General features: G+C 36.6%; 1 protein-coding gene across 10 annotated transcripts in view; it reads left to right on the plus strand.

Moving 5' to 3' along the window:
• The window catches only part of LOC149813401 (golgi-to-ER traffic-like protein), a 132,835-nt gene that overhangs the window by 101,666 nt on the left and 6,162 nt on the right, over positions 1-25,007 (plus strand). For 3 of the 10 annotated variants that reach the window (XM_089992121.1, XM_089992120.1, XM_089992119.1), the window contains 5 exons: positions 9,566-9,649; positions 18,795-18,841; positions 18,922-19,050; positions 20,625-20,709; positions 22,536-22,613. In XM_089992121.1, coding sequence (XP_089848247.1) covers positions 9,566-9,649; positions 18,795-18,841; positions 18,922-19,050; positions 20,625-20,709; positions 22,536-22,613 — 423 coding nt within the window. Of the gene's footprint in view, positions 1-9,565; positions 9,650-18,794; positions 18,842-18,921; positions 19,051-20,109; positions 20,180-20,624; positions 20,710-22,535; positions 22,614-25,007 lie in introns of those variants that run through there. The other 7 variants (XM_089992122.1, XM_089992123.1, XM_089992125.1 and 4 more) reach the window with 5 other exon arrangements.

Raw genomic sequence — 25,007 nt, forward strand, 5'->3', positions numbered from 1 at the left:
ACTTGAATCACCTTGTTTGGTGGTTCTAATTTTTTCTTACAAAAATTACGCTCTTGCAAGGTTTTTTTGGGTATACATACCCTTCATAAAGAACCAAACATCATTGGCTCAACTAAATTTGGCTATGTTTGCACATACCTTGAGTTCAACATTGTTCATGAACCAAGCAAGGATTTTGGCGTGATTGCTTTCCCAATCTTCAACTCTCTTTTGGTGGTCTTCAATGGCTTTGAGGTGAGCATCTCCCTCAAGAGCTTTTTCATGACCTCCTTCCATCTTGGTGAGCTCCAATTGGGGTTCCGGAATAGAACCCATAATATAACCCCAAAGTTTCTTACCTTTGAGGTTGTTCTCCATTGTCGATGCCCACATCATGTAGTTCTTTCCATTGAGTTTGAAGGATAGGTCGATTTTGGATTCCATGATGCCACCAAAGAGTGTGAAGGAAATAGACAATGTATGTGAAAATGAATATCACGCTTCTTCCTCTAAGAACCGAATGGCTCTGATACCATGTAACAAAGTATGCAGAAAAATAAAGAATGCTAAGAGCATTCACAATGTCCAACAATGGACAAATATAAAAGAGACAATAGCCAAGTCCACTATGGGACAATACATAAACAAGCCTTGAGAAAGACACAAACTAAAATATAAAATCTCTTTATTGAGAGAGAGCACTCAAGCTTGAAAGATACAAAGGGGTTCACCCCTATTTATACAAAAGGAATAGCCTCAAAAGCGAAGCCAAAAGGAGGGCCAAAAAGAGGGCTCCTATAGTGTCGTTGGGGCCCCCAACGACTCTATGTTGGGGCCCCTTTATGGCATGTGTTGAATAAAATAAAAAATAAAAGTAAAGAAAAAACTAATCAAATAAAATAGTTGTTTATTAAAACAACTATGTGAAAAGACATAAATACCCCTATCGGGTATTTTATATATATATATATATATCATGTAGCCAGCTCGTGGCTCGGCTCAGTTGACTTGAACTCGGCTCGCCTACCTACGAGCATGAGCTGAGCTCGAGCTTGAACAAGTTGGGTTCAGATCGTTTACCAGAACAATAAAGTAAAACGAGTTGCTGACCATGTGGGATATCACCATGTTGGGCAACACCTTTTTAAATTTTAAAAGGTGGCTCCTATTATGCCTTTATCTTTAATTTATTTTCTGGCCGTGTTTGGCCTTTGGAAAATCTTGATAAAACCGCAAAAACATCGCGATAATATCTTGACTTTTTCAAATAGGCAAGATTTTGAAAATCTTGTGAAATTATCATGTTTATCGCATTTTATGAATATTCCATGATTTGTACGAGATTTTCAAAATCTCGACAATATTTCTAACTATGGTTCCAACCAGAGTTACCGGAAGCGCCTAGCTTAGTGGGGAAGCGCACTTCCCCGAAGAGCGTTTCGGAAGCACGAAATGTCGCGCTTCTCAAAGCACTATTTTTTGGGAAGCGCACTTCCCATTTATGTGAAGCGTGCTTCCCCCCTTTTTTATTTTTATTTTTTATTTTTATTTTTCGCTTCCCCCTCACTTTCGGTTCGCTTCCTAGGTCGTTTCCGAGTCAATTCTTGATTTACTTTTAAATCGTCCCACGCTTCCCACTTCCTAAAATTTTGAAAGTGCCAAGCTTCCCGCTTTTGCTTCCCGTATCGCTTCTCGCTCCCGCTTCCTCGACTGGCAACCATGGTTCAAACTATGAGATAAATAGCAAGGAAGAGATGAAAAGAGAAACTTCATTGAACCAAAATTGAAAGAGTTACATCAATATAGGGGAGTCGACCCCTCTACTTCACTAGAAGACAAATTGTTGACTCTCCTCTAAACTTATGAAAAATTACAAGAATACCCCTATAAAGAATAAAATGTACATATACATAACAAGAAGGGGGGTAGCACACAAAATAGTAATACATATATTACACATCAATCTTAAATACTGTATGTACAAGCTAGAGTTACTAGATGCTTCTTAGTCAGGTGGAAAGTGTGCTTCCCAAAAACTCTAGTTGGAAACACAATACTCCTAAAACATGATGAGAATCTTGATTCTCTCACGCTTCTATGCTTTCATATTTTTTACATGTTCTCCTCCATGCTTCATCGCTTCTATATGCTCCACTTGCATGTTTTTCATTTATTCCATGTGCTTTATGCTTCCTAGTTACTTTCCATATGTTTTTTTAAATTGATGACATCTTTTTTATATTTTGACAAAAAAATAATTCTTACATTAAAAATCATAAAATTTAAGAACAATCATTTTATTTTAATTTTTATTCTCTTCCCGCTCAATTCTTTTGTTTTCCATTCAACTCCTATATTGCTTCTTTTTAGATTCTTGTTTTGTTTTCAAATCAATTCCTTGCTTCTTGCTTATAAGTTTTAAAATGGTTCACTTCTCGTTTTCGACTCCCACTTCTTAGTCTGACAACTTTGGATCATCTACTTGGAATATTGTAGATGGAAGTTGTATTTACGTAATCTGACCTCATAGACGTGTTCAACATGGTTTGTTTGCTAGGGGTCACACTTTGGATCATCTTTTTTAAATGTTCTTTTGAGTAATGAAATTTTGGTACATTGTCGGCCGTTGATTTTTGAAGCCTTTAGAAAACCAACTTACATGTTGCGAAAGCATGATCAAAAGCTTCTTTTCTTCTAAAGAAATTATGTTATCATATCGATAAGGTCAAATCTAACTAGATTTCATGTACAAATGACTGTAGCAAATTGATAACCATATATATCTATTGTTAAAATATATACATATATATGTATGTATGTATAGTTTTCTAATAAGGGGCATTTGTCTTTTTTGCCTGTTGTAATTAGCAAAGTCCACTAAGGACTATTTTGTCATTTTCCTTTTTTATTTTTTGTTTTCTTTTTCTAAATGACTAAGGGTGTCACAGGCCTATTTCCTTCAATGGGCTAGCACGGCGCGATGGTCCTTCCTCACCGTCACAAGCCTAGTAGTTAGCTCGCTTGCCGATCGCGGAAGCTTGTAATCAGAGTGCAAGAGAGCTAGAGAGAATAGAGGGAGAGAAATTGCAATCACAAGAAGCAACCACAACGAGGGTGAACAAAAGAAAGCTCAACACATTTACTTCATTCACAATTTTGCCCGCAGGCTATTACAGTTCAAGTATACGGGCTGCCCCTTCGGGGTATTGATTCACCTGAACCGGGCATCTTACATCAGACTCAACAAAAGCAAAAGAGACTCTAAGCGCAACTGTACAATGTAAGTCATAAGGGAACATGCTCCCCCTTCAAATCATGCGCCGTCCTCGGCGCCATCTGTTTCGTGGTAAGCTCTGACTTCAGCCGGGTAGCGGTTGTTCATTCAGAATGCAGGCTCCCATGTTGGTTCTGTTGTTTCCTCCCACTGCACCAAGTATTTCTTCGCCTGCCCCAAGTAGTTGACTTTGCGGCGAAGGATCTGACTGAGGTGCTTTTCAGCCCGTTGTGCTGCCGGGGCCCTCTGCATAATGGGAGCTCGTTGTGGCACGCTGCGTTCCGGGTCTCCATCATCCGGATGAAACTGCTTGAGGTTGCACACGTGAAACACCGGGTGCACCTGAAGTCTGGGGGCAACTCCAGCTTGCCCACCTTCTTTGTGATGGTGAAGGGTCCTTCATACTTTCTGAGCAGTCCGCGGTGTCGCCCGCGGAAGATGCATGTACGACCATGATATAGCTTCACCAACACTTGGTCCCCAACTTGGAACCCCGCAGGTCGACGATGCTTGTCCGCCCACTTCTTCATTCTCTTTGCCGCCTTGTGTAAGAATGCCTTCGCCAACTCATTCTGCTCGTGCCAGTCGCGAACAAACTGATAGGTGAAGGATGACCTTCCCTTTTCTTGTGCGGCAAGAGTGTCAGGCCACAACCCCGTGGCTATCTCAAACGGGTTGTGGCCTGAAGACTCGCTCTTCTGCAGGTTGTAACAAAACTGTGCCACATCAAGGAGCTTCACCATATTTTTCTAATTGCTCAAGTATTCCGTTGATGCGCTCTGTCTGCCCATCTGTCTGCGGATGAAAGCTTGTTGAAAACAACAAATCAGAGCCAAGTAGCCGAAATACTTCACGTCAGAACTTGCCCGTGAAGCGAGCATCGCGATCACTCACAATGCTCTTTGGTATGCCCCAGTGCTTCACCACATGCTTTACGAACAACTCTGCAGTTTTCTCTACAGAGCACTCCTTAGAAGCTGGGATGAAGGTGACATACTTTGAGAAACGATCAACTACAACCTAAATAGAACTGAGGCCCTCTACCTTCGGCAGACTAACAATAATGTCCATGGAGATGCTATCCCAAGGACGTTCTGGAATTGGTAGAGGCTCAAGGAGACTGGCAGCCTTCTGGTTTGTCCCCTTATCTTGTTGGCAGATGAGGCATGTTCGCACATACCCCTCAACGTCGTCTCTCATCTGCGGCCAATAGTAGCTGCGCTCAAGGAGTGCTAAGGTCCGCTCCTGCCCAGGATGGCCGACCCATAGTGTATCATGGCACTTCTTAAGTAGTTCTCGGCGAAGGCTTCCCCACCGCGGCACAAAGACGCGTCCTCATTTTGTTACGAGGAGGCCATCCTGTAGCCAAAATCGCCGAGTCTTCCCTGCCTGCGCCAGAGAAACAAGGTGTTGTGCAGTCGGATCATGCTGCGTACATTCACGGATGCGGCTCAGCAATGCGCCCTCCAAGTGCACTTCTGAAGGCTCCGCACGCGCAACTGCCAGTTCAGCCCTACGGCTCAGGGCATCTGCCATAACATTGGTCTTTCCAACCTTGTACTCCAAGGCAAAGTCGAACTCAGCCAAAAACATCTGCCATCGAGCTTGTTTAGGCGTTAACTTCTTCTGCGTCTGAAAATAGCTTGTAGCCAATTTTTTGATGGAAGCCAATTTATGAGATAGACAGATGTGAGAGTTGCCTCAACTCATAATTTTTTTTTTGTATGTTATGTGAAATGAGAAGGGTTCAAGTAGTTTCAATGATATGTCTGTGTTTTTTTCCGGCTAATCCATTTTGTTGAGGTATTTTCAGACAAGATTTTTGATGGAGAATACCATAACTCTCAAGATATCTTTTGAATTCATTTGATTGGTATTCTCCTTCGGAGTCAGTTCTAAGAATTTTCAAGTCACCATTAAATTGGTTTTTGATCATCATATGATAAGTTTTGAATGTCGTAAAAACCTCATGTTTGTGCTTAAGAAAAAATATCCAACAATATCTAGTGTAATCGTCAACAAAAATCACATAATACGAAAACCCCTCTTTTGATAAAACATGTGCCGGTCCCCATACGTCCGAATGGACAATTTCAAATGGTCTTGTTGTAAACATAGATCTTTGATTAAAAGATAAACTTCTCATCTTTCCAAGAGTACAATCATTACAAGTGAAATCACTTTTACAAAGATGTTTAACAAAAGGTAAGTAAGAAATTTTAACAATATTGGGATGTCCAAGCCTTTTATGCCATACGTTAATATCTTTATGTTGGACAACATTACAAAAAGGGTTTTTTGGAATTTGAAGGAAGTCGACATAGTATAGATCTCTCTTCCTAGAGCCTTCCCTAATCAACCTCCTGGACTGACGATCCTGTATCCAACATTTATCACATGAGAATTTTATTTCACATCTATGGTTCGAGAGTTGAGAGACCGAAAGCAAATTTAAGTTTAGTTTTGGTATAAATCTAATTTTTGGGATAAAAAAACCTTATTTTTCAAAATTTCCAATTCCTTTGATTTCAAGAGAAGTTCCATCCGTGATTGAAACAAAGGATGAAGATGAATTTTTTGAATATTCGAAAAATGAACAAATACTTGGAGACATGTGAAAGGAGGCACTCGAATCTAAAAGCCAAAAAGCCTTATCGAGAGGAGAGAGTTGACATGGCGGCTCCAAAAATTGCCCCCTTGAGAAGAGGTTGAAATGCTTCCACAATTTGATGTAAAGAAAGAGCTCCATTGGAAGACGATGAACTTTCTTCCTTTTGGGGTTGAGATGTGGTAGCTATGGCTAGTAACTTCTTCAATTTTGGACAAACCGGTTTGATGTGCCCCAGTTTCTTACAAAAGTGGCACACAACTTTACTATAATATCTTTTTCCGCCTTGCTCACTATTTTTCCTTGCTCCTTGATTTTGATTTTTGAAGTGGGGAGGTTTGTAGGTTCTCAAATTGTTTCCCGGTCTTAAAACAACATTAACACCTTCACCTTCTTCTTGGTTGGAAGGTGTTGCAAGAACACTTCGGTTATTTTTGCTTATACTCATACGAGTTTCTTCCTCACTTAATTTAGTAATTACATCCTCAAGAGAAGGGAAAGTAAAGGCGGATAGAAGAGAGGATCGTATTTGTTCAAATTCAGGTTTATACCTAAGCTCAATGGCTTCACCACTCCATTTGGGCTCAATCATGGCAAGCTCATCCCAAATAGAGGACAACTCCGCGAAATACTCTCTAATAGTCATTTCGCCTTGTTGGAGGGTCAAGGCCTTTTTTTGAAAATAGTACTTGTAGGACAAGTCTCTTGAAGTGTACATTTTTTCAAGATATTGCCATGCTTGAGAGGCCTTTTTGAATTTGATAATGTTAGCATTAATTCTTGTTTCAACGGATGAGAAGATCCATGATAGGATTTTAAAATTTCTCGTCTCCCATTCCTCATGTTTCTTACGATAGTCTTCAAGCGCTTTGATTCTCTCTTCACCTTCTAGAGTCTTTATTTCTCCTCTTTCTACCAAGGTAATCATTGGCTTCGGTTCTGGTATTGAGCCTTGGACATATCTCAAAAGCCCTTTATCCTTGATATGAGCTTCCATATTACTGGCCCAAACATGATAATTTGAGCCATTGAGTTTGAACCCAAGAGAGAAGTGAGAGTCTTTTTCCATCATTTTGAGAATAAAGAAATATAGAGTGAAGAGGATCTTACCACAAGCGAGTCTTTAGAGCTTACTTGATGTGGTATGATTCTTTCGATATATATTGCAAGGAGTCTCCAAGTCGAGGATCAAGAGAAAGGTAGGTGCACGCCTTTCAAAGCACACGATCTTCTTCAACAATCACCTTTCTTCTTCAATAATTCCCAAATGGCTCTGATACCATATGAAAAATCCTTACAAACAATCAAGTTTTCAAGTAACTTGATACTTCAAATGATAGCATAGAATAACATTCAAATGCTTTACAACACAAAAGAAAAGAAGCACTGTTTTTATTAAATGTAAGGAGACAAAACTCCTCTCTTTATTACTCTTCTTTACAATGGGCTTACAACCCTTATTTATAAGCTTAGCAACTCATAAGAGTTGTTGGGCTGATTCCCAACCCAACTGCTCTAATTAGAGCCGTTGGGAGTCAGCCCAACGTCTCTTGTCCTTAACTGTTGACTGTTGTACACTGTACAAATAGTACATAAAAAAAGATAAAATAAAAAAAAAAGTTACAAAAATAAGAAAAATTAAAAGGAAGAATTACAATCATATTCAACGACATGAATATGCGTAAAATGACTAAAATACTCCTACAGCTAATACAAGAAATATATATATATATATATATAAGTAGATGGATACATGTACATATATATGAAATATATATGTATATGTATCTTCTTTTTGTACATATAAAATATATATTAGAAAATACATTGTCTTATGGATTACAATTTAACATCTATCACCCGACCTGATATCACTTATGTGGTTCATGCAACAAGTCAGTTTCATCATGCTACTACCACGGTACATATGGGTGTAGTTATGAGGGCTTTTCTTATCTTCCTCATCTTCATTAGATATAACTGCTTATATTGATGCTAACTAGGGTGGTAATCCAAATGATATAATCTCAATTATTGATTTTTGTATTTTCTTAGGGGATTCATTAATTTCTTTGAGGTCTAAGAAACAAAAAACGGTCTTATTGTCTTCAACTGAAGCAGAATATCGAGCTATGGCTACGACAACAATGAAGCTTATATGCTATGAACTCTTGTATAATACATAGGAGTTTTCATCTTCAAATCTTCGAAGATGTGTTGTGACAACAAAAGTGCAATATACATTGTAAGAAACCACACTTTTCATGAAAGAACAAAACAGATTGAGATTGACTGTCATTATGTACATGGTGAGTATCTAAAAGAAACTAATAAATTATTGTATGTCACATCGGAGTACCAACTTGCCGATTTTTTCACCAAAGCTCCTCCTGCACCTTGCTTTATGTTTCTCCTTAAGTTTGAGGAAGGGTGTTAATATATATATATATATATATATATATATAGTTTTGTAATCAGAGGCATTTTTGTCTTTTTTGCCTCTTGTAATTAGTAGTCCACTAGGGACTGTTTTGTCATTTTTCTTTTTCTAAATGACCAAGTGCTCTATGATCATTAAACCATAGAGTTGTTGGGACCTCATCCCAACGGTCATAATTATTACCATTGTGTGAGGTCCTAACAACTCTATGCGACTTCCCCTTTGGCCCATTTGTTTTATAAATAGGGGTTAGCAGCCCCTTTTCATGTATGGCTCTTTGGGTGCATTTTATCAATAACATCTATATTGTTTTTATGTCTCTTGTTCCTCTTTGTGAGGATTGTGTGTAGCCCTTAGTTGGCTCTTTGTATCTTGCTAACTAGTGGCTTTGTATTTGTGTGGTTGTGCACTCTTTATCCTCTCTTGTGGCATCTCTCTAGTGCACTTAAGATTTCATTTTATATATATATATATATATATAGAGAGAGAGAGAGAGAGAGGCTAAAGGTGTCCACTTCAGTTTTTTCATAAAACCCTCAATTTGGTTCTTTCCAGTGCTGGCATGGATGGATCCCTACATAGTTTTCATCTTCTAATATAGATGGAATAATCCGTGCCATTTTCTGCTCCTGTTGGAAGCAGAAGAATGATAAGATATTTGGAATGGATAAGTTAGTTGAATCTCTAAACTCCCTTTGCTGGTAAGGACATATAAGGGAGGAGGTCATTTTAGCCTTGACACTGTTGGCAATTGGTGGTAATGGGGTTGTCCTTGCTGAACTATGCAACTGTCACCACTTTGTGGCATCTGTGGTGCCTGAATGATTGAGGGCTCCATAAATACTTCAAAATATGAAGCTCTAGAATAACTCACGTCCCAACTAATGCAAATAAATAATCTGTGTATCTATTCTTATTTGCTAGATGAATTTTTAGGATAAAATAATTACTTATTGTTTTAGAATCTTATCTATTCAGTGACAATTATGTAATCATTGCAATGTATCAATGTCATAGTTTCAGTGGTTACTATTTTATACTTATGTGAGGCCAACTTTTCTGATAGTCTCAGAATCCTCTCTTAGTCGTGGCAGTTGGCCTCTGAAAAAATCAATATACAAGAATGAAACCTAAGTTGTATTGTTTATCCAAATTTTATCCAACTTTATTATTCTAGAAAAAAATTAGAGTGCAACTTAGTTATTTTTCATATTCTTTGTTTTTGGTAGTGATGATGGAATGAGGTTGCACATTTGTTTTTTAGGATATGGTGAAGATATCAATGCATTTTGTTCGAGGAAACCACCCTGAAAAGTTTGCTTCAACACTTCTAAATTTCATGGGCAAGGTATAACAATTTCTAGATTCATAATATTCATTTGCAGCATTAACCTGTTGTTTATCAGTGTTTTCTTTATACTAATAGTTCTTATCACTGCATCTTCTTTTTGTACTGGAAAATTACTAAAACAAATAGAGACCAAAAAGAGAAAACCAAGGCCCAACGAGTTGTGGCTCTCAACATAGCATCAATCTGCAAAGTAACAAGCAAAATACTCAAAAAACATAAATGGATTAGGAGCTACAACCCTCCATCGCTAGGAACTAGCATTCAGCATTTAAGACTTTATCCTTCTTGGTATTTGCGTCTCTGTGCTGTCTAGCATCAACATGATGGAAGTGAGGAAGATTTCTTTTGGGGCAGTGTATTCAACCTTGGCATATGATTATGTTTCTAGGGCACAGAAGTTCTAAACATGATTCCGTGGAAGAGCTCATGACATTGAATTTCTCATCACCTGTGATAGTTCATTTTCTAATGTCGAATAAAGAATAAAACAACAAATCATGAGAATCCAGCTTATTGGCAGGCTCACTTTAAGCCTCTAGAACCAGAGGGTATGGGTGGGTCAAGGGAAGCTAGTGAAGATTCAGTCTCAATACCCTGAGTAAAAGTTCAATCAATTCAAATAATCACCATAAGAAAAGAACCATCATTAGCACAAGTAAATAATGAACCGACGTGGTTCATGCAGAGGAAGTCTGCACTTCATCTAAATAGTGGTACAGATATCATTGCAAGGAAACATTGAAGATTGGATGGCAAGTATGAAAATACGATGTTAATTTAACTATGTAAGGAAGCTGGCTACAAGGAAGGTACATAAGGATGAGAAAATAGTTATAGCAAGGTACTGTTGTCTCACATAATGGCACCTAATTTCTACATGCTGCCCTGTCATGAAACCATGGATATCTTGACAATGTGGATGACAGTATCACTATTCACAATAGAGGTATATATTCATCGAATATAATTCAATTCAACAATCAGCTAACCTATGTCTCAAAGACACTTCACTTAGGATGCATATCATGTTTCAACATGACTAGGACACTTCATAGCTCATGAAATAGTCAAACTGGTGTCTGACACCATCAACATTGTGTCATTAACTTTATCTTTTTCCTTTGATGATCTTGATCACTTATTTTGTATTCACTTGCATTCTTTTTCTTTTAAAATCTATATTGATTATTATTAATATTCAAGAGTTTGCACTTGAGATGATATTCATGTTTTATTGTTTTAGGTTGTGAATCGTATACATTCATACATCTTTGTCCGTATGCACGGTCATAATATTCCCATGTCCTAATTTTTGAGAACTGTTGTATCGTACCTAGTGTATCCGCATCGTGTCTCCAGTTCCCGCGTCCATATCCATGTGATAGCAGCTAACAATGCCACAGACTTAGTAGTTAGGGATATAGTATGATACTTAGCCTTAGTAATCAATTTTGACACGTGTGACTGCTCAGTTTATGCTAGGATTAGAGATCCTAGGAATACACAATTTCTAGTCATGCAAAATATCCAAACTATATCCAAGCATTTCATGTCAAAAAAACTCGTCACACTACTTTTTGACTGAACTAGTTACATCTATGTCATCAGTACTAGTGGTCATATCTTCTACATAAACAAACGGTCCGTCTAACATTTGGGATTGGAAGAAACAAATGTCATAGAATTGTGATAATTAAAGCAAAATCCAGGAAACACAAGTACCTGATTGAACTTTTCAAACCAAGCTCATAGAGCTTGCTTTAGGCCATAGAGTACTTGCCTAAGACATACTGGAACATGTATAAGTTTTAGGTATAAGGGTGTAATTAGATGATAATTGCAAGGAAAGCATGATAATTAGATGACAAAAAGCTTGTAAGAGGCGAAGTGATGAGGAACTGAACATTTATAGGATGCCTTACCTAAATATCTATGAAGAATCCTTGCAAACAATCAAGTTTTCAAATAACTTGATACTTCAAATACTCGATACACAAAATAAATGTAGCTTTACACCACAAAAGAAGTGCAATAAATGCACAATGTTTATAAGCTTTCCACCAAAGAAAGTGCAATAAATGCACAGTGTTTATAAGCTTAAGGAGACAACTCCTTACTCTAATACATGCATACAATGGGCTCACATAGCCCTTATTTATAAGCAAACTTAAGAGACGTTGGGTTATTCCCAACAGCTCTTATTAGAGACGTTGGGAATCAGCCCAACGTCTATATTTTTAAAACTGTGTACACAGTCAATGGCTGACTGTTGTACACTGTACACAGTCAGCCACTGACTGTGTACAAAAACATTATGTAAAAAAAACAAAAATAAGAAATGAAAAAAATTACAAAAGTAAAAAAATAAAAAGGAGGAATTACAATCATATTCAAAAACATGAATATGCGTAAAACGTAGAAATGACTAAAATACCCCTACATCCAATACAATAAAGAAATATATATTTTATATATACAAGTTGATGAATACATATACATATATGAAATATATATATGTATATGTATATATATCTTCTTTTATATATATAAAATATATATAACAAATACATTGTCTTATAAATTACAATTTAACACCCCCCTCAAACTTAGGGCAAGATGACCGAAAGTTTGCCAAGGAGGAAATTGAACCGCGGAGCACACAAAGCTTTGGTGAAAAAATCTGCCAACTAATATTCTGAAGTTACATATGGAAGATCTATAACTCCTTTCAAATACGTTTCCCGAACATAGTGACAGTCCATCTCAATGTGTTTAGTCCGCTCATGAAAAATATGATTTTTGGCAATGTATATTGCACTCTTGTTATCACAACATAGCTTGGTGGGCCCTTCTATTGAGATTCCTATGTCTTCTAATAGCTGATGAATCCATACAATTTCCATGATAGTAGTTGTCATGACACGATATTCAGCTTCTGTTGAGGATAGAGACACTTTTTGTTGCTTCTTACATCTCCATGAAATCAACGAGTCTCCTAAAAACACACAAAAACTAGTGGTGGAGTGACGGTTATTTAGGTCACCTCCCCAGTCAGAGTCAGTATAAGCACTTAATTTTAATTCAGAAGAAGATGATAAGAATACTCCCTTGTTTAGTGTGCCTTTTATTTATCTCACAATCCGCAAGATGACACTCATGTGAACTGATGTTGGTGCATGTTGGAACTGACTTGCAGTATGAATTGCATGAGAGATATCTAGTCTAGTAATACTCAGATACATCAAAGATCCCACAAGCTGTCTGTAGGGGGTGGGATCGGAGAGAGGAATACCATCATCAATCTTCATTTTGGCTCCTACTATAGCAGAAGTTTTACAAACCTTATCATCTGTAATACCTGACCGGTCAATAATCTCAGAGGCAAGCTTAGTTTGAGATTAAAAATACCCTCTATGAGAGTAAGCTACTTCAATACCCAAAAAATAAGTTAGAAATCCCAAATCAGATATTTCAAATCTATCCTTCAAAATTGATTTTATACTTTTAACCCCTTTAGAATCACTTTCGGTTATAAGCATATCATTCACATATAAGAGCAGAATAACAATCCCTGCATTGGTTTTTCTAACAAATAAGGCAGTGTCAGTGAAATAGGAAGAAAAACCATTTTCTAACATTACGGAGTTAAATCTATCATACCAAGCCTTAGGGGCTTGTTTTAAACCATAAAGTGTTTTTCGAAGACGAAACACTTTCCCTTTGGGAGTCTCCATTCCTGGTGGAGCATCCATATATACTTCTTCATTCAGATCACCATTTAAGAAGGTGTTTTTAACATTCATTTGATAGATGTTCCATTTGTTGATTGAGGCAACGGTAATGAGACATCGGACAGTGACCATTCGGACCACAGGGGCAAAAGTTTCTTCATAGTCAATCCCGTATTCTTGACTATATCCCTTTGCAACTAATCGAGCCTTATATCTCTCAAGAGATCCATCGCTCTTAGTTTTTACCTTAAATACCCATTTTATCCTTAGGAAGATCTTGGAACTCCCAAGTCTTTGCTCTGTTGAGAGCTGAAAGCTCACATTCCATTGCTTTCAGCCATTCATCATTCTTTTTGGCTTCTTCGAAGTTTTTGGGTTCTATATAGGAATGAATGGCGCTAAGGCAGACTCTATGTTTAGGAGTAAACGAATCATATGAAATAAACCTAGAAGGCATCTTTCTACTTCTCTCAGTTCTTCGTAGGTTTTCATCATTTGTTGAATTGGACCCACTAGGTTCACTGAATTTTTCAATTGCACTCCTAAAACTGTTTTTATCTCTATGGGTATATGTTATAGAATCTCTCAATGCTTCTTCACGTCTATGTTGAGAGATAGGTGGATGGGAAGAGTCATCTTCTTTATCATTGACGTCATTATGAATGAAATCGTCATCACTATCATCATCATGTGCTAACATTTCAAATAAAAAGGAGTAATTCATGTTTTCTTCAAAGGGTTCACTCATTTCAAAACCATTAACATTTTCCAGAAAACTCACATTTCTGGAAACATATAGCTTGTCATTCTCAATATCATAACAACGAAACCCTTTTTGGGTTTCAGAATATCCAAGAAAAGCACAGGCAATGGATTTTGGCGAAAACTTGTCATTCTTGTCAGTAAGAACGAAACATTTGCAACCAAAAATTCTCAACCGACTATAGTCGGGTTCTTTGGTATACAATTTTTCAAAAGGCGAGATATTGTTCAAGTTTTTAGAAGGTAGCCGATTTATCAGATAGACAAATGCTAAAGCCGCTTCAGCCCAAAAACCTTTTGGGATGTTTTGAGAAACAAGTAATGTTCGAGTTGTCTCTATTATATGTCTATGTTTTCTTTCGGCTAATCCATTTTGTTGAGGGGTTTTGGGACAAGATCTTTGGTGAAGAATACCATGACTTTCAAGATAATTTTTGAATTCACTTGAAAGGTATTCTCCACCAGAGTCAGTTCTAAAAAATTTTAGATTCTCATTAAATTGATTTTTAATCATCATATGATAGGTTTTAAAAATTGAGAAAACTTCATATTTGTGTTTAAGAAAATAAATCCAACAATATCTCGTGTAGTCGTCAACAAAAATGACATAATATGCAAAGCCTTCTTTTGATAAGACGGGTGTCGGTCCCATACATCCGAATGGATAATTTTAAAAGGTCTTGTTGTAAACATAGATCTTTCACAAAAAGGCAATTTTTTCATTTTCCCAAAAATACTGTCATTACAAGTTAAATCACTTTTACATAGACTTTTAACAAAAGGTAAATGAGAGATTTTTGCAATATTTGGATGTCCAAGTTTCTTGTGCCACACATTAATATCCTTTTGTTGGACAACATTACAAAACAGGTTCTTTGGAATTTGAAGAGAATCGACATAGTATAGATCGTCCTTCCTAGAGCCTTCCCCAATCAATCTCCCGGACCGGCGATCTTGTATCCAACATTTGTTAGATGAGAACTTTATATCACACCCCTGATCCGAGAGTTGAGAAACAGAAAGCAAATTTAAGTTTAATTTGGGTATAAATCTAATTTTTGGAATAAAGAACCCTTGTTTTTCAAAAATTCTTATTCCTTTTACTTCAAGAGATGTTTCATCCGCAGTTGAAACAAAAGATGGAGAGGGATTTTTTGAGTATTCGGAAAAAGAACTAAAACTTGGGGTCATGTGAAAAGAAGCACCCGAATCTAAAAGCCAAGAGGTCTTACCGGGAGGAGAAGAGGTTGACATGGCGGCTTCGGAAATAGCCCCTTTTAAAAGAGGTTGAAGTGCATCCACGATTTGTTGTAATGAAAGAGCTTCATTTGAAGATGACGAGCACTCTTCCTTTTGAGGTTGGGATGAAGTAGCCATGGCAAGTAACTTTTTCCACTTTGGGCAAATAAGCTTGATATGCCCCGGTTCCTTACAAAAATGACATAAAAGCCTGCTATAATCCTTCTTCCCTTCTTGACCACTTGAGTTTTGATTCTTGAAGTGAGGAGGCTTATAGGTCCTTAAGTTGCTCCTCGGTCTTGAGACGGCATTAACTCCTTCATTTTCTTCATTATAGGAAGGTGTAGCTAGAACACTTGGGTTGTTCTTGCTTATACCCATACGAGTCTCTTCCCCACTTAGTTTAGTAATTACATCTTCAAGAGAAGGGGAAGTGAAGGCGGATAAAAGAGAAGATCGGATTTGTTCGAATTCAGGCCTAAGCTCATTCAAAAAATTAAAAAATCTATCTTCTTCCAATTGTTTATAACGAAGCTCTATGGCTTCTCCACTCCACTTGGGTTCGAGCATAGCAAGCTCATCCCAAATAGAAGAGAGTTCGGTAAAATACTCCCTTATAGTCATCTCTCCTTGACGAAGAGTTAGAGCTCTCTTTTGGAGGTAATATTTATGAGACAGGTCCCTAGAGGTGTACATCTTCTCACGGTACTCCCACGCTTGAGAAGCCTTCTTAAACTTGATAATATTGGCGTTAATTCTTGTTTCTACGGATGAGAAAATCCATAAGAGGATTTTAAAATTCCTCATCTCCCATTCTTCATGCTTTTGGGTGGTCTTCAAGAGCCTTGGCTCTTTCTTCACCTTCAAGGATTTTTATTTCTCCTTTCTCCATCAAGGTTATCTTTGGCTCCGGTTCGGGAATCGAGCCTTGAACATAACCCTAAAGCCCTTTTCCTTTAATATGAGCCTCCATGTTTCCGGCCCAGACGTGATAGTTGGACCCATTGAGTTTGGAGCCGAGAGAAAAATGAGTCTTTTTCACCCATTAGAGAGTAGAGATGATGAAAAAGAATACGTACCACAAAGGATTTTTAGACCTTTCTTGATAGAAGAGTCTTCTAAAATATTGGATGAACAAGTGAATCCACTTCAATCACCAAAAAAATCGAGGGCACACATTTTTCGAGGCACCGAAAAAAGTGAGAATCCACACGATCCCTTTTTTTTCTCCAACCTTGCTCTGATACCATGTGAAGAATCCTTGCAAACAATCAAGTTTTCAAATAACTTGATACTTCAAATACTCGATACACAAAATAAATGCAGCTTTACACCACAAAAGAAGTGCAATAAATGAACAGTGTTTATAAGCTTTACACCAAAGAAAGTGCAATAAATGCAGTGTTTATAAGCTTAAGGAGACAACTCCTTACTCTAATACATGCATACAATGGGCTCACATAGCCCTTATTTATAAGCAAACTTAAGAGACGTTGGGCTATTCCCAACAGCTCTTATTAGAGACGTTGGGAATCAGCCCAACGTCTATATTTTTAAAACTGTGTACACAGTCAATGGCTGACTGTTGTACACTGTACACAGTCAGCCACTGACTGTGTACAAAAACATTATATAAAAAAAACAAAAATAAGAAATGAAAAAAATTACAAAAATAAAAAAATAAAAAGGCGGAATTACAATCATATTCAAAAACATGAATATGCGTAAAATGTAGAAATGACTAAAATACCCCTACAGCCAATACAATAAAGAAATATATATTTTATATATACAAGTAGATGAATACATATACATATATGAAATATATATATGTATATGTATCTTCTTTTATATATATAAAATATATATAACAAATGCATTGTCTTATAAATTACAATTTAACAATATCATGTGAACAAATCTATTGGTTCATATAACTATTTAGTTGTTGGCTTGACTTTTATATAATATTATGATGCTTCGCAACCATGATACTCTAAGCAAAAGGCAAATTATCATAAAGACATTTAATAGTTAGAGACCTAAACTTTATTCACTGAAGAATCATGGCATCTAAATCCTTTATGAAAAGAAGGTATCTTGCAAAGAAATGTTTTATGGTCTATGTGAAAATTTTGTTGTTTTCAATGAACGGCAACAAAAAATAACATTATGATAAATATTCTCATACAACAATAAATAATATTGCCATAGATATTCTTGAAAACCTTGATTTATGAACAATCTAGAGGCCATGGATGTAGTCTTTCATGAGGAATGCATCTAAATGATGACGTTAAAATTTACGACTTAGATGACTGTGAAGTGTGTCAATGCCAATTTGTATGAAGAAGAGCACATAAAAGCACATCACAAGACATGAGAATATACCTACTCTTTTTCTCTTTGTTCCACTTTATTTTTCTTTGGTGATTAAAACATGACTGCTGATGATCGATGGACTTTGGCTTGGAGACAGTTTCAAATTGGCCAGTAATATCCCCACTATCGAGTGAAAGAGAAAGAACTTCTATCTTGTACTAAATGAGGTTTCAGTATATGCACAAAAATAAATATATCATGGGATTTGCCTCAGACATAAAGAAGACCCAATAATATCAAGAATAATTATCAATGAATAAATCTAAACAAGTCAAAGTTGAAATAAAGTGAAAAACAATCACAATGGAATGCCACTAAGGGCTACAAGAGATCACAAACACATAAAGACCACTATTGGGTCAAATACAATCTCACAAAGGAGACACACGAGATCACAATCTTCACAAGAACACAATATAAAAATAAATGTTTTTATATCACCACAAATATGCTTGTAAAAAGCATTACAATGTACATGGAAGAGGCTCTATTTATAGAGCCTCACATAGAGGAAAGGGAGGCATTCCAACAGTCATTGGACTGCCTCCAACGGTCATATTTATGGCCATTGGGAGCAGTCCAACGACTAGTTGAACTGCCTCCCAACAGTCATATTTGACTATGATGACAAAAAAACAGAAAAATAAAAATAAACTAAAAAGACTATACAGTCCCTATTGGACTGTATTTATTACATGTATTAAAAAGACCAAAATACCCCTGATATATATATATATATATATTGTATTTTAACAAAAATAAGGTGACTCGTGCTAGATGCAGTTGAGGAAAGACCCAAATATTAAGCATGGATTAGATCATCAAACACTGAGATATAGTCACTTCTATGATGGCAAAGTAAATTAAAGGGTAATGCATGTCTTCTATTTGTATCCAGGAGTGACTTATGATCTTTTTTTTTTCTGCATCATAGCAAATATCATGCCCTTTACTTGTTTTATATCTCTGTGAAGCCTTTACTTGTTTTATATCTCTGTGAAGACCAATATAAATTTTTAATGGTCTAGTGTTACCCTGGAGAAGATGATTTGGCCATTGCACGAGCTGTTCTAATGTAAGATCAATAAATTCAGTATTTCCTTGATAGATTTGTCCAGCTGTCACTTTGAGAATTAAGGCTATTATTGTGGACAGGTATTTGTCCTTGGGGAACTTGAGAGATGCTAACTGCCTCCTAGATGAAATGAGGAAGCAACTAACCATGAAGCAGCTTGAGTTTCCATCTACAGAACTCATGATTTTCATAAATTATCTTTTGCAGACGTAAGTACTTGTTTTAACTTGAATTTGTTAGCATAATTCTTTCTTTCTGTTCTTTTAGCCAGGGTTTAGGCCCATGATTTGGTAAAGTCATTCTGCATAGATCCCATTATCCTTTTGTTAGTGAATTATTATGCTTGTAACAGTAAGAATTTCAATTTCTTTGAGCCATGTGAAGTTAAAATGTATACTAAAATGGCAATTTGAAGAGCATGTGATCCTTTTTGTAGTTTTGATGCTCATTTTGGTTTGCTCCAAAAGAAGTTTATCAGCTAAGCCCTTTTGCATTTAATCCTTCAAATGAGTTTGTGTTTGATGATATAATTGCTCTTTAGAAGATTGTAGCTCTTCTTCATTTGCTGCCACTATGCATGAATAGGAGTGGGCATCGGCCCGGCCCGCTAATGTACCGGGCCAACCCGGTCAATGGCCCGACCCATTTACTAACGGGCCGGGTGTTGGCCCGGTTCTTAACGGGCTATGGTTTGAAGAGAAGCCCATGGCCCGGCCCATTGACCCAACGGGCCAATGTGAAGCGGCCTGGCCCAATCTTAAAATGCATAAATGCTTGACTGAAATTATGGGTTAATGAGAGAATAGAAAGTTACCATGCAACTAATTCCTAATTAATGCAACCAATTAGGTAAATAGTAATAATTAACAAATAGCAAGTTCCCATGCAACTAATTAGGTAAATAATAATAGTTATCCAAGTTACTATGTAATAGTTAATTTTTAAAAAATTTATATTATTAAAAAAAATAATAAATAACTCAGGCCCATCGGGCCGCGGCCCAAGCCCGGCCCACATATATAACGGACCGGGTTCCGGCCCGGTACCTAACGGGCCCAGGCCCAAAATCATCATCCAAACCCAGCCCATGGCGGGCCGGGTCTGCTTGGCTCATCGGGCTGCCGGACCGGTTGCCCACTTCTATGCATGAATTGTCAAGTGCATGTGATTGTTTGCGTGACTGTTCAAAAACTTGACTGAACATAGACCAGCATATAGGATATGGATGTGAATTCTTAATAACAATGTTATGCTTTTGATATGTGCAGTATGCTAAGATTCATGTTGATCTCATGCTTGTGATGTCCAATATGAGTTGAGAGAAGGGAGTCCTCTTTTTTCTTTTTTTCTTTTCTTTTTGTACAAGTGGATGAGACAAGACACTTGTCACCTTTTCCCACTCCTTGTAATATTTTTTTTGTTTCCAGTACTTCAACCTTCGTGCATCTGTACTTATATTTTTCGATGTGATGTGGTATTTTCATGTATGCTAATTAGGCCAATTCGTATGGTTGAGATTAATGAAAGAGGATTAATTTAATAGTTTCCTTTTTATGAAGATATTCATTAAGAAATGTATTTCTATACAATTTACAATTTACTGATTTTGAACGTGACTTTCTTGATCCCATCCCTAATTATTCATGGATCCTTAGACTTTTTTCAGTGTGATTTATGTGGCATGTAAATCTGCTGTGTTGGTCATATGTGGCATATCAACAGAGCAATGTGACTTTCTTGTTGATCTAATCATTGTTTCCCATTGGATATTTGTTTTGAGTAGATTGGAGCGTGATGCACTGCCACTTTTTAGGATATTAAGACAAAAATACAAGACCAGCATAGAGAGGGAATCATTATTTGATGAGGTAACTTTATGAAGCACTCTTGTTTAGGAATTGCTTCTTTCAAAAGTATTTAATTATTTATATTTTGACTAAGAAAAATTGATAATTTTTAGTTTATTGTCCATGATTTTTATTCAAGGGCAGCTTGTTTTTATGAAAGCATGTTGTGCCTTGGTGAGTCATTTCATAAGCATGTTTACTATTTGATTCTCCATTCCAACAAAATGTGTTGTACCTTTTTTAATATTTTTCTTCTGTTACAAAATGTTGATCAATTTCGATGTACTTTGTCTTCCCATAATGAACCGAGTCTGCAATTTTGATAGTGCTATAGTTTCATTCAAAGATCTGACAAGTGATATATCCAAGTAATTTATTTGTTCTATATTCTACCTCTGTACCAATCTAGCTATTATTCTCTATCTTCATTTATGTTTTCAGCTTAGAAAGGATCTGGTGATAAAAGGGCAATAGAACCTCCAAATCTCCAGAGGCAAGAGATGAATTTTTTTCCAAAATACACAGCAGCTAGATATAGTTTTTCTCATATCAGGATCTCCAGTTGAGTGAATTACACATCATTACAGAGTTTCAAAAATGCCTCAATTCATATTTTTGAAAAACACCTCATCACACGTCACACCTTTAAAACCTTGCACTTGGTTCATTTGTAGCCATAGTTGGAACCATAGTTAAGGGTGGCCATCAGGCTGGGCTGCCAGTCGGTCTTCGGGTGCCCGGCCCGAATTCGGTCGGGCTCGGGCTGCCATCTGCAAAGTGCACAGGGCCCTACAAGCCCGACCCATTAGGCTTAAAGGGCCCAACCCGACCCGAGCCCGGTTGTAACTGAGTTGGGCCTCAATATGGGTCAGGCCTGTCGGCCCCTAATCGGGATGGCCCGATGTCCACCCCTAACCATAGTGACAAATATCAGTCTCATCTATATCTCAGCGAGGCAATTTTTCTCGATAATTTATGTTTACTTGATAAATCTCAGAAAAAGTCAGTGCTTAAGAAATTTTTAAGAAAATATATAGAAGTAGCAGAAATAAGTAAGAAATAACATGTTTAGATAATAAAATACACATATAATAAAAGAAATAAGTGAAACATATAAAAGAAAGAAGAAAAAACATATTTAAGATACAGAATAGGAGTAAAAGTTACTGATAGTATCATAATATTATCATGATATTATTGCTGTATATATAAATTTCTGGTATTTTCAAAATATTGCAAGATTTTGTCTTCAATATTGTTTTATCAATTTACAAACATATTATCACGATATTTTCCAAATATCGCCCATATCTGTGACCATGGTTCAAACCAAACCATAATCGATCCTTTATGCAGTGACTCTACTGATTCAATGAATCCCAACCATATACCATCTGGTAGATGGTACTACTGCCACAATCCCATGTTTATCATTCAGTGCTTTTAATTTTATGATTGGAAATTGCTTATCCTGAAGAAAATTATCCCTTAAGCTTTAAGATCTAATTTGTGTGTGTTGGCCTAATTGAAAAGCAAGTTCTTAACTGGGTGATGGATCTTGATTATCCTTATAATATATGGCAGTAAAAGCTGAATTACATGCAACTTGAATGAACTTTAAATGCTCACAGCAACATCAGAGTGGTATTTTGGATGCTTGTTTTCATTTTTCATTCTCAAAGTAAAGAACTAGATTTTTTCATATGTTTTGTTTTTACTTTTTGTCAAAGTATTATAACATGCCATGTTTGTCATGTTATATAAATTTGTAACTTCCCCTAACTGTAGGTATAAATGTATTGTCTGTTTGTTTATTTATCTTTGTTTGATTTGGAACTTTATTTCAGTTGCTAGACAGCATAGCTGAAAGGTTTTATGGAGTACAGAGAAGAAGTGGTTTGGGCATGTTTGGGGACCTTTTCAAGGTCAGAACCTTTTCGTCTTATATTATTTCTTCCCACACATACTGTTCATTTGTGATGCTAAGGAATGTAAAAGAATGTTATGTATTATGTTAACTGTTTGTATACATGTAAATATGTCACGAGGGCACAGTCAGCATCCTTTCTGTTCTTCAAGGACTGCTCTATCCTTTGTAAGCCCCAGTTGTTAGTAAGTCAAATAATGTATTATGCAAGGGTGATATAGTTCAATATGTAAATAGGCTAGATAAAGGGGCTGACGTTTAAGATGTATTATTAGAGTGAGAACCCTAATGAAAGTGTGTATGTATGCTACCTTGTTATTGTACACTAGAAGATGGTATCAGTGATTAACTTTCAGAGGAGGAGAGTCTTCTGATCGTATTAGGAGCCTAAACCTGCCTTAACAAGTGGATTTGATGGCTCTCAGTTTTAGGGGTGACATCAGGAAGCAGGTGATGTCACCTACTCTTATAACATTGACAGATTCTTGGTTGGAGGTATTTAGCATCCGCCAGGTATGTATTTTAAATTAATTGAGAGACGAAAATTTCATGATTTTTGGAGCTCTATATGACCAAGTTGTGAAATTTCTCAGATTTTTTTGGTTTTGTGCAACTGACCAGTTTATAAATTTGATGGTTTCCAACCAGATTAGAGGGCTTGTTTGCTTGGGATTGATTCCTGTGGGGCCATTGTTGATAGAGGAGACTGAAAATCAAGTTGGTTTGGTCATTATATACTCGAATCTTTAGGGACCTTTACCTGTTGTCTCGAAAAGGGGATCTACCTATTTTCTTATTTCTATCAATAATTGTGCAAGATATACATGGATGTACTTTATAATACATATAAGTGAATTATCAAATATTTTTAGGAAATTTTGTGTATGATTAACTCATTTTCCTATTGTAATAAAAGTTTTGCACTTAGATTCAAGAGTTTGGACATGATTTTCCAAATTTTCGTGTGAACAAAGAAATTATACATCAAAAGTCATGTCCATATACTCGAACATAAGTGTGGTTGGACACCATAACGAGCATATCCTTGAAACCACTAGAGCCTTATTGGTCACTAGTATTGCACCAGAGATTTACTAGGCTGAAGTTGTTAGTATGGCAGTCCTCGTAATTAGTCATGTTTTTTGGTGTGCTTAAGGTCACTCAGTGAGGATCTATGGATCAAGTTAGAGAAGAGCATTCCTTCACATTGCGATAATCAAAGTGCTATACATTTCTTCTTCAAAATAAAAAATAGAAAAAAAGAACTATATGTATCTCCAAAAAACCCATATTTTTATGAGCACACTAAGCACATTGAAGTAGATTGCTATTTCACCAGACAAGCATATTTGGACAGAGTAATATCACTATCACATATTGGTTTGAGCCTACAGATTGTAGACTTTTTCACAAAAAGTCTTTCAGCACTTCAATTTCAAACATTCCTCTTCAAACTTGAGATGATTTCTGTTGCATCATCTCAAGTTTGAGGAGTATAAAAGAATGCTATGTATCATGTTAACTGTTTGTATACATAGATGTAAATATGTCCTGGGGTCACAGTCAGCATTCTTTTATTTTTCAGGGGCAGTTCTGCCCTTTGTCAGCCCGGTCTTTAGTAAGTCAAATAATGTTTACATAGGAGCAATATTGTCCAATATGTGAATAGGCTAGATAAAAGGGTGTATTATTAGAGCGAAAACCCTGATGAAGCGTATTAGTATTGTGCTCTCTTCTCCTTGTACATGTCTTACATTGTTATTTCAGCCTTGAAGAAGGAACACTTGTGGCATTATATCTGCATGACTTCTTGCAAAGAAAAGACAATGTCCCTTGCAATTATTTTTCTTCACAAAAGAAATCAGTAATTCTATCAATTGTTTTCAATGACAAGTAGTCGTTCATATGTGACAATCTTGGAAATGGTATCCAAGAAACCTTGGTTTTGAGAATAAGGTGTTAGCAAGAGCTAGCCATTCAACTACTATATTCAGTCGTGTTGGCTTTATGTCTATGTGGAGCACATCTACATATTTCCCTCTGTTTATGATTATACTGTAAAGAGCCTTACAGACAATAACTTGATATTTCAAACAAAAGAAAATATAGGCTAGCACAAAGTAGCACTCAAATGCTACACACCACAAAAGCAAGAAAGTGCATAAAATGCACTATTTTATTAACGAGCACAAGGGAATAAAAACCCTTATTGAATAATTTTTACAAAGGGTTGGGAGGCCCTTATTTATAGAGGGGTGAAAGAGAGGGAGTCGTTGTGGGCTTTACAGTCCCAACGACTCTTTAGTAGACAGAGACTGTGCAGCACACAGTCTGTCATTAGCTGACAGTGTTCAGCTGATGACAGATTACATAAAAAATAAATAAAAAGAAG

Source organism: Nuphar pumila, chromosome 16 (assembly GCF_984573655.1).
Source record: "Nuphar pumila chromosome 16, dmNupPumi1.hap1.1, whole genome shotgun sequence".
Classification (NCBI taxonomy): domain Eukaryota; kingdom Viridiplantae; phylum Streptophyta; class Magnoliopsida; order Nymphaeales; family Nymphaeaceae; genus Nuphar; species Nuphar pumila.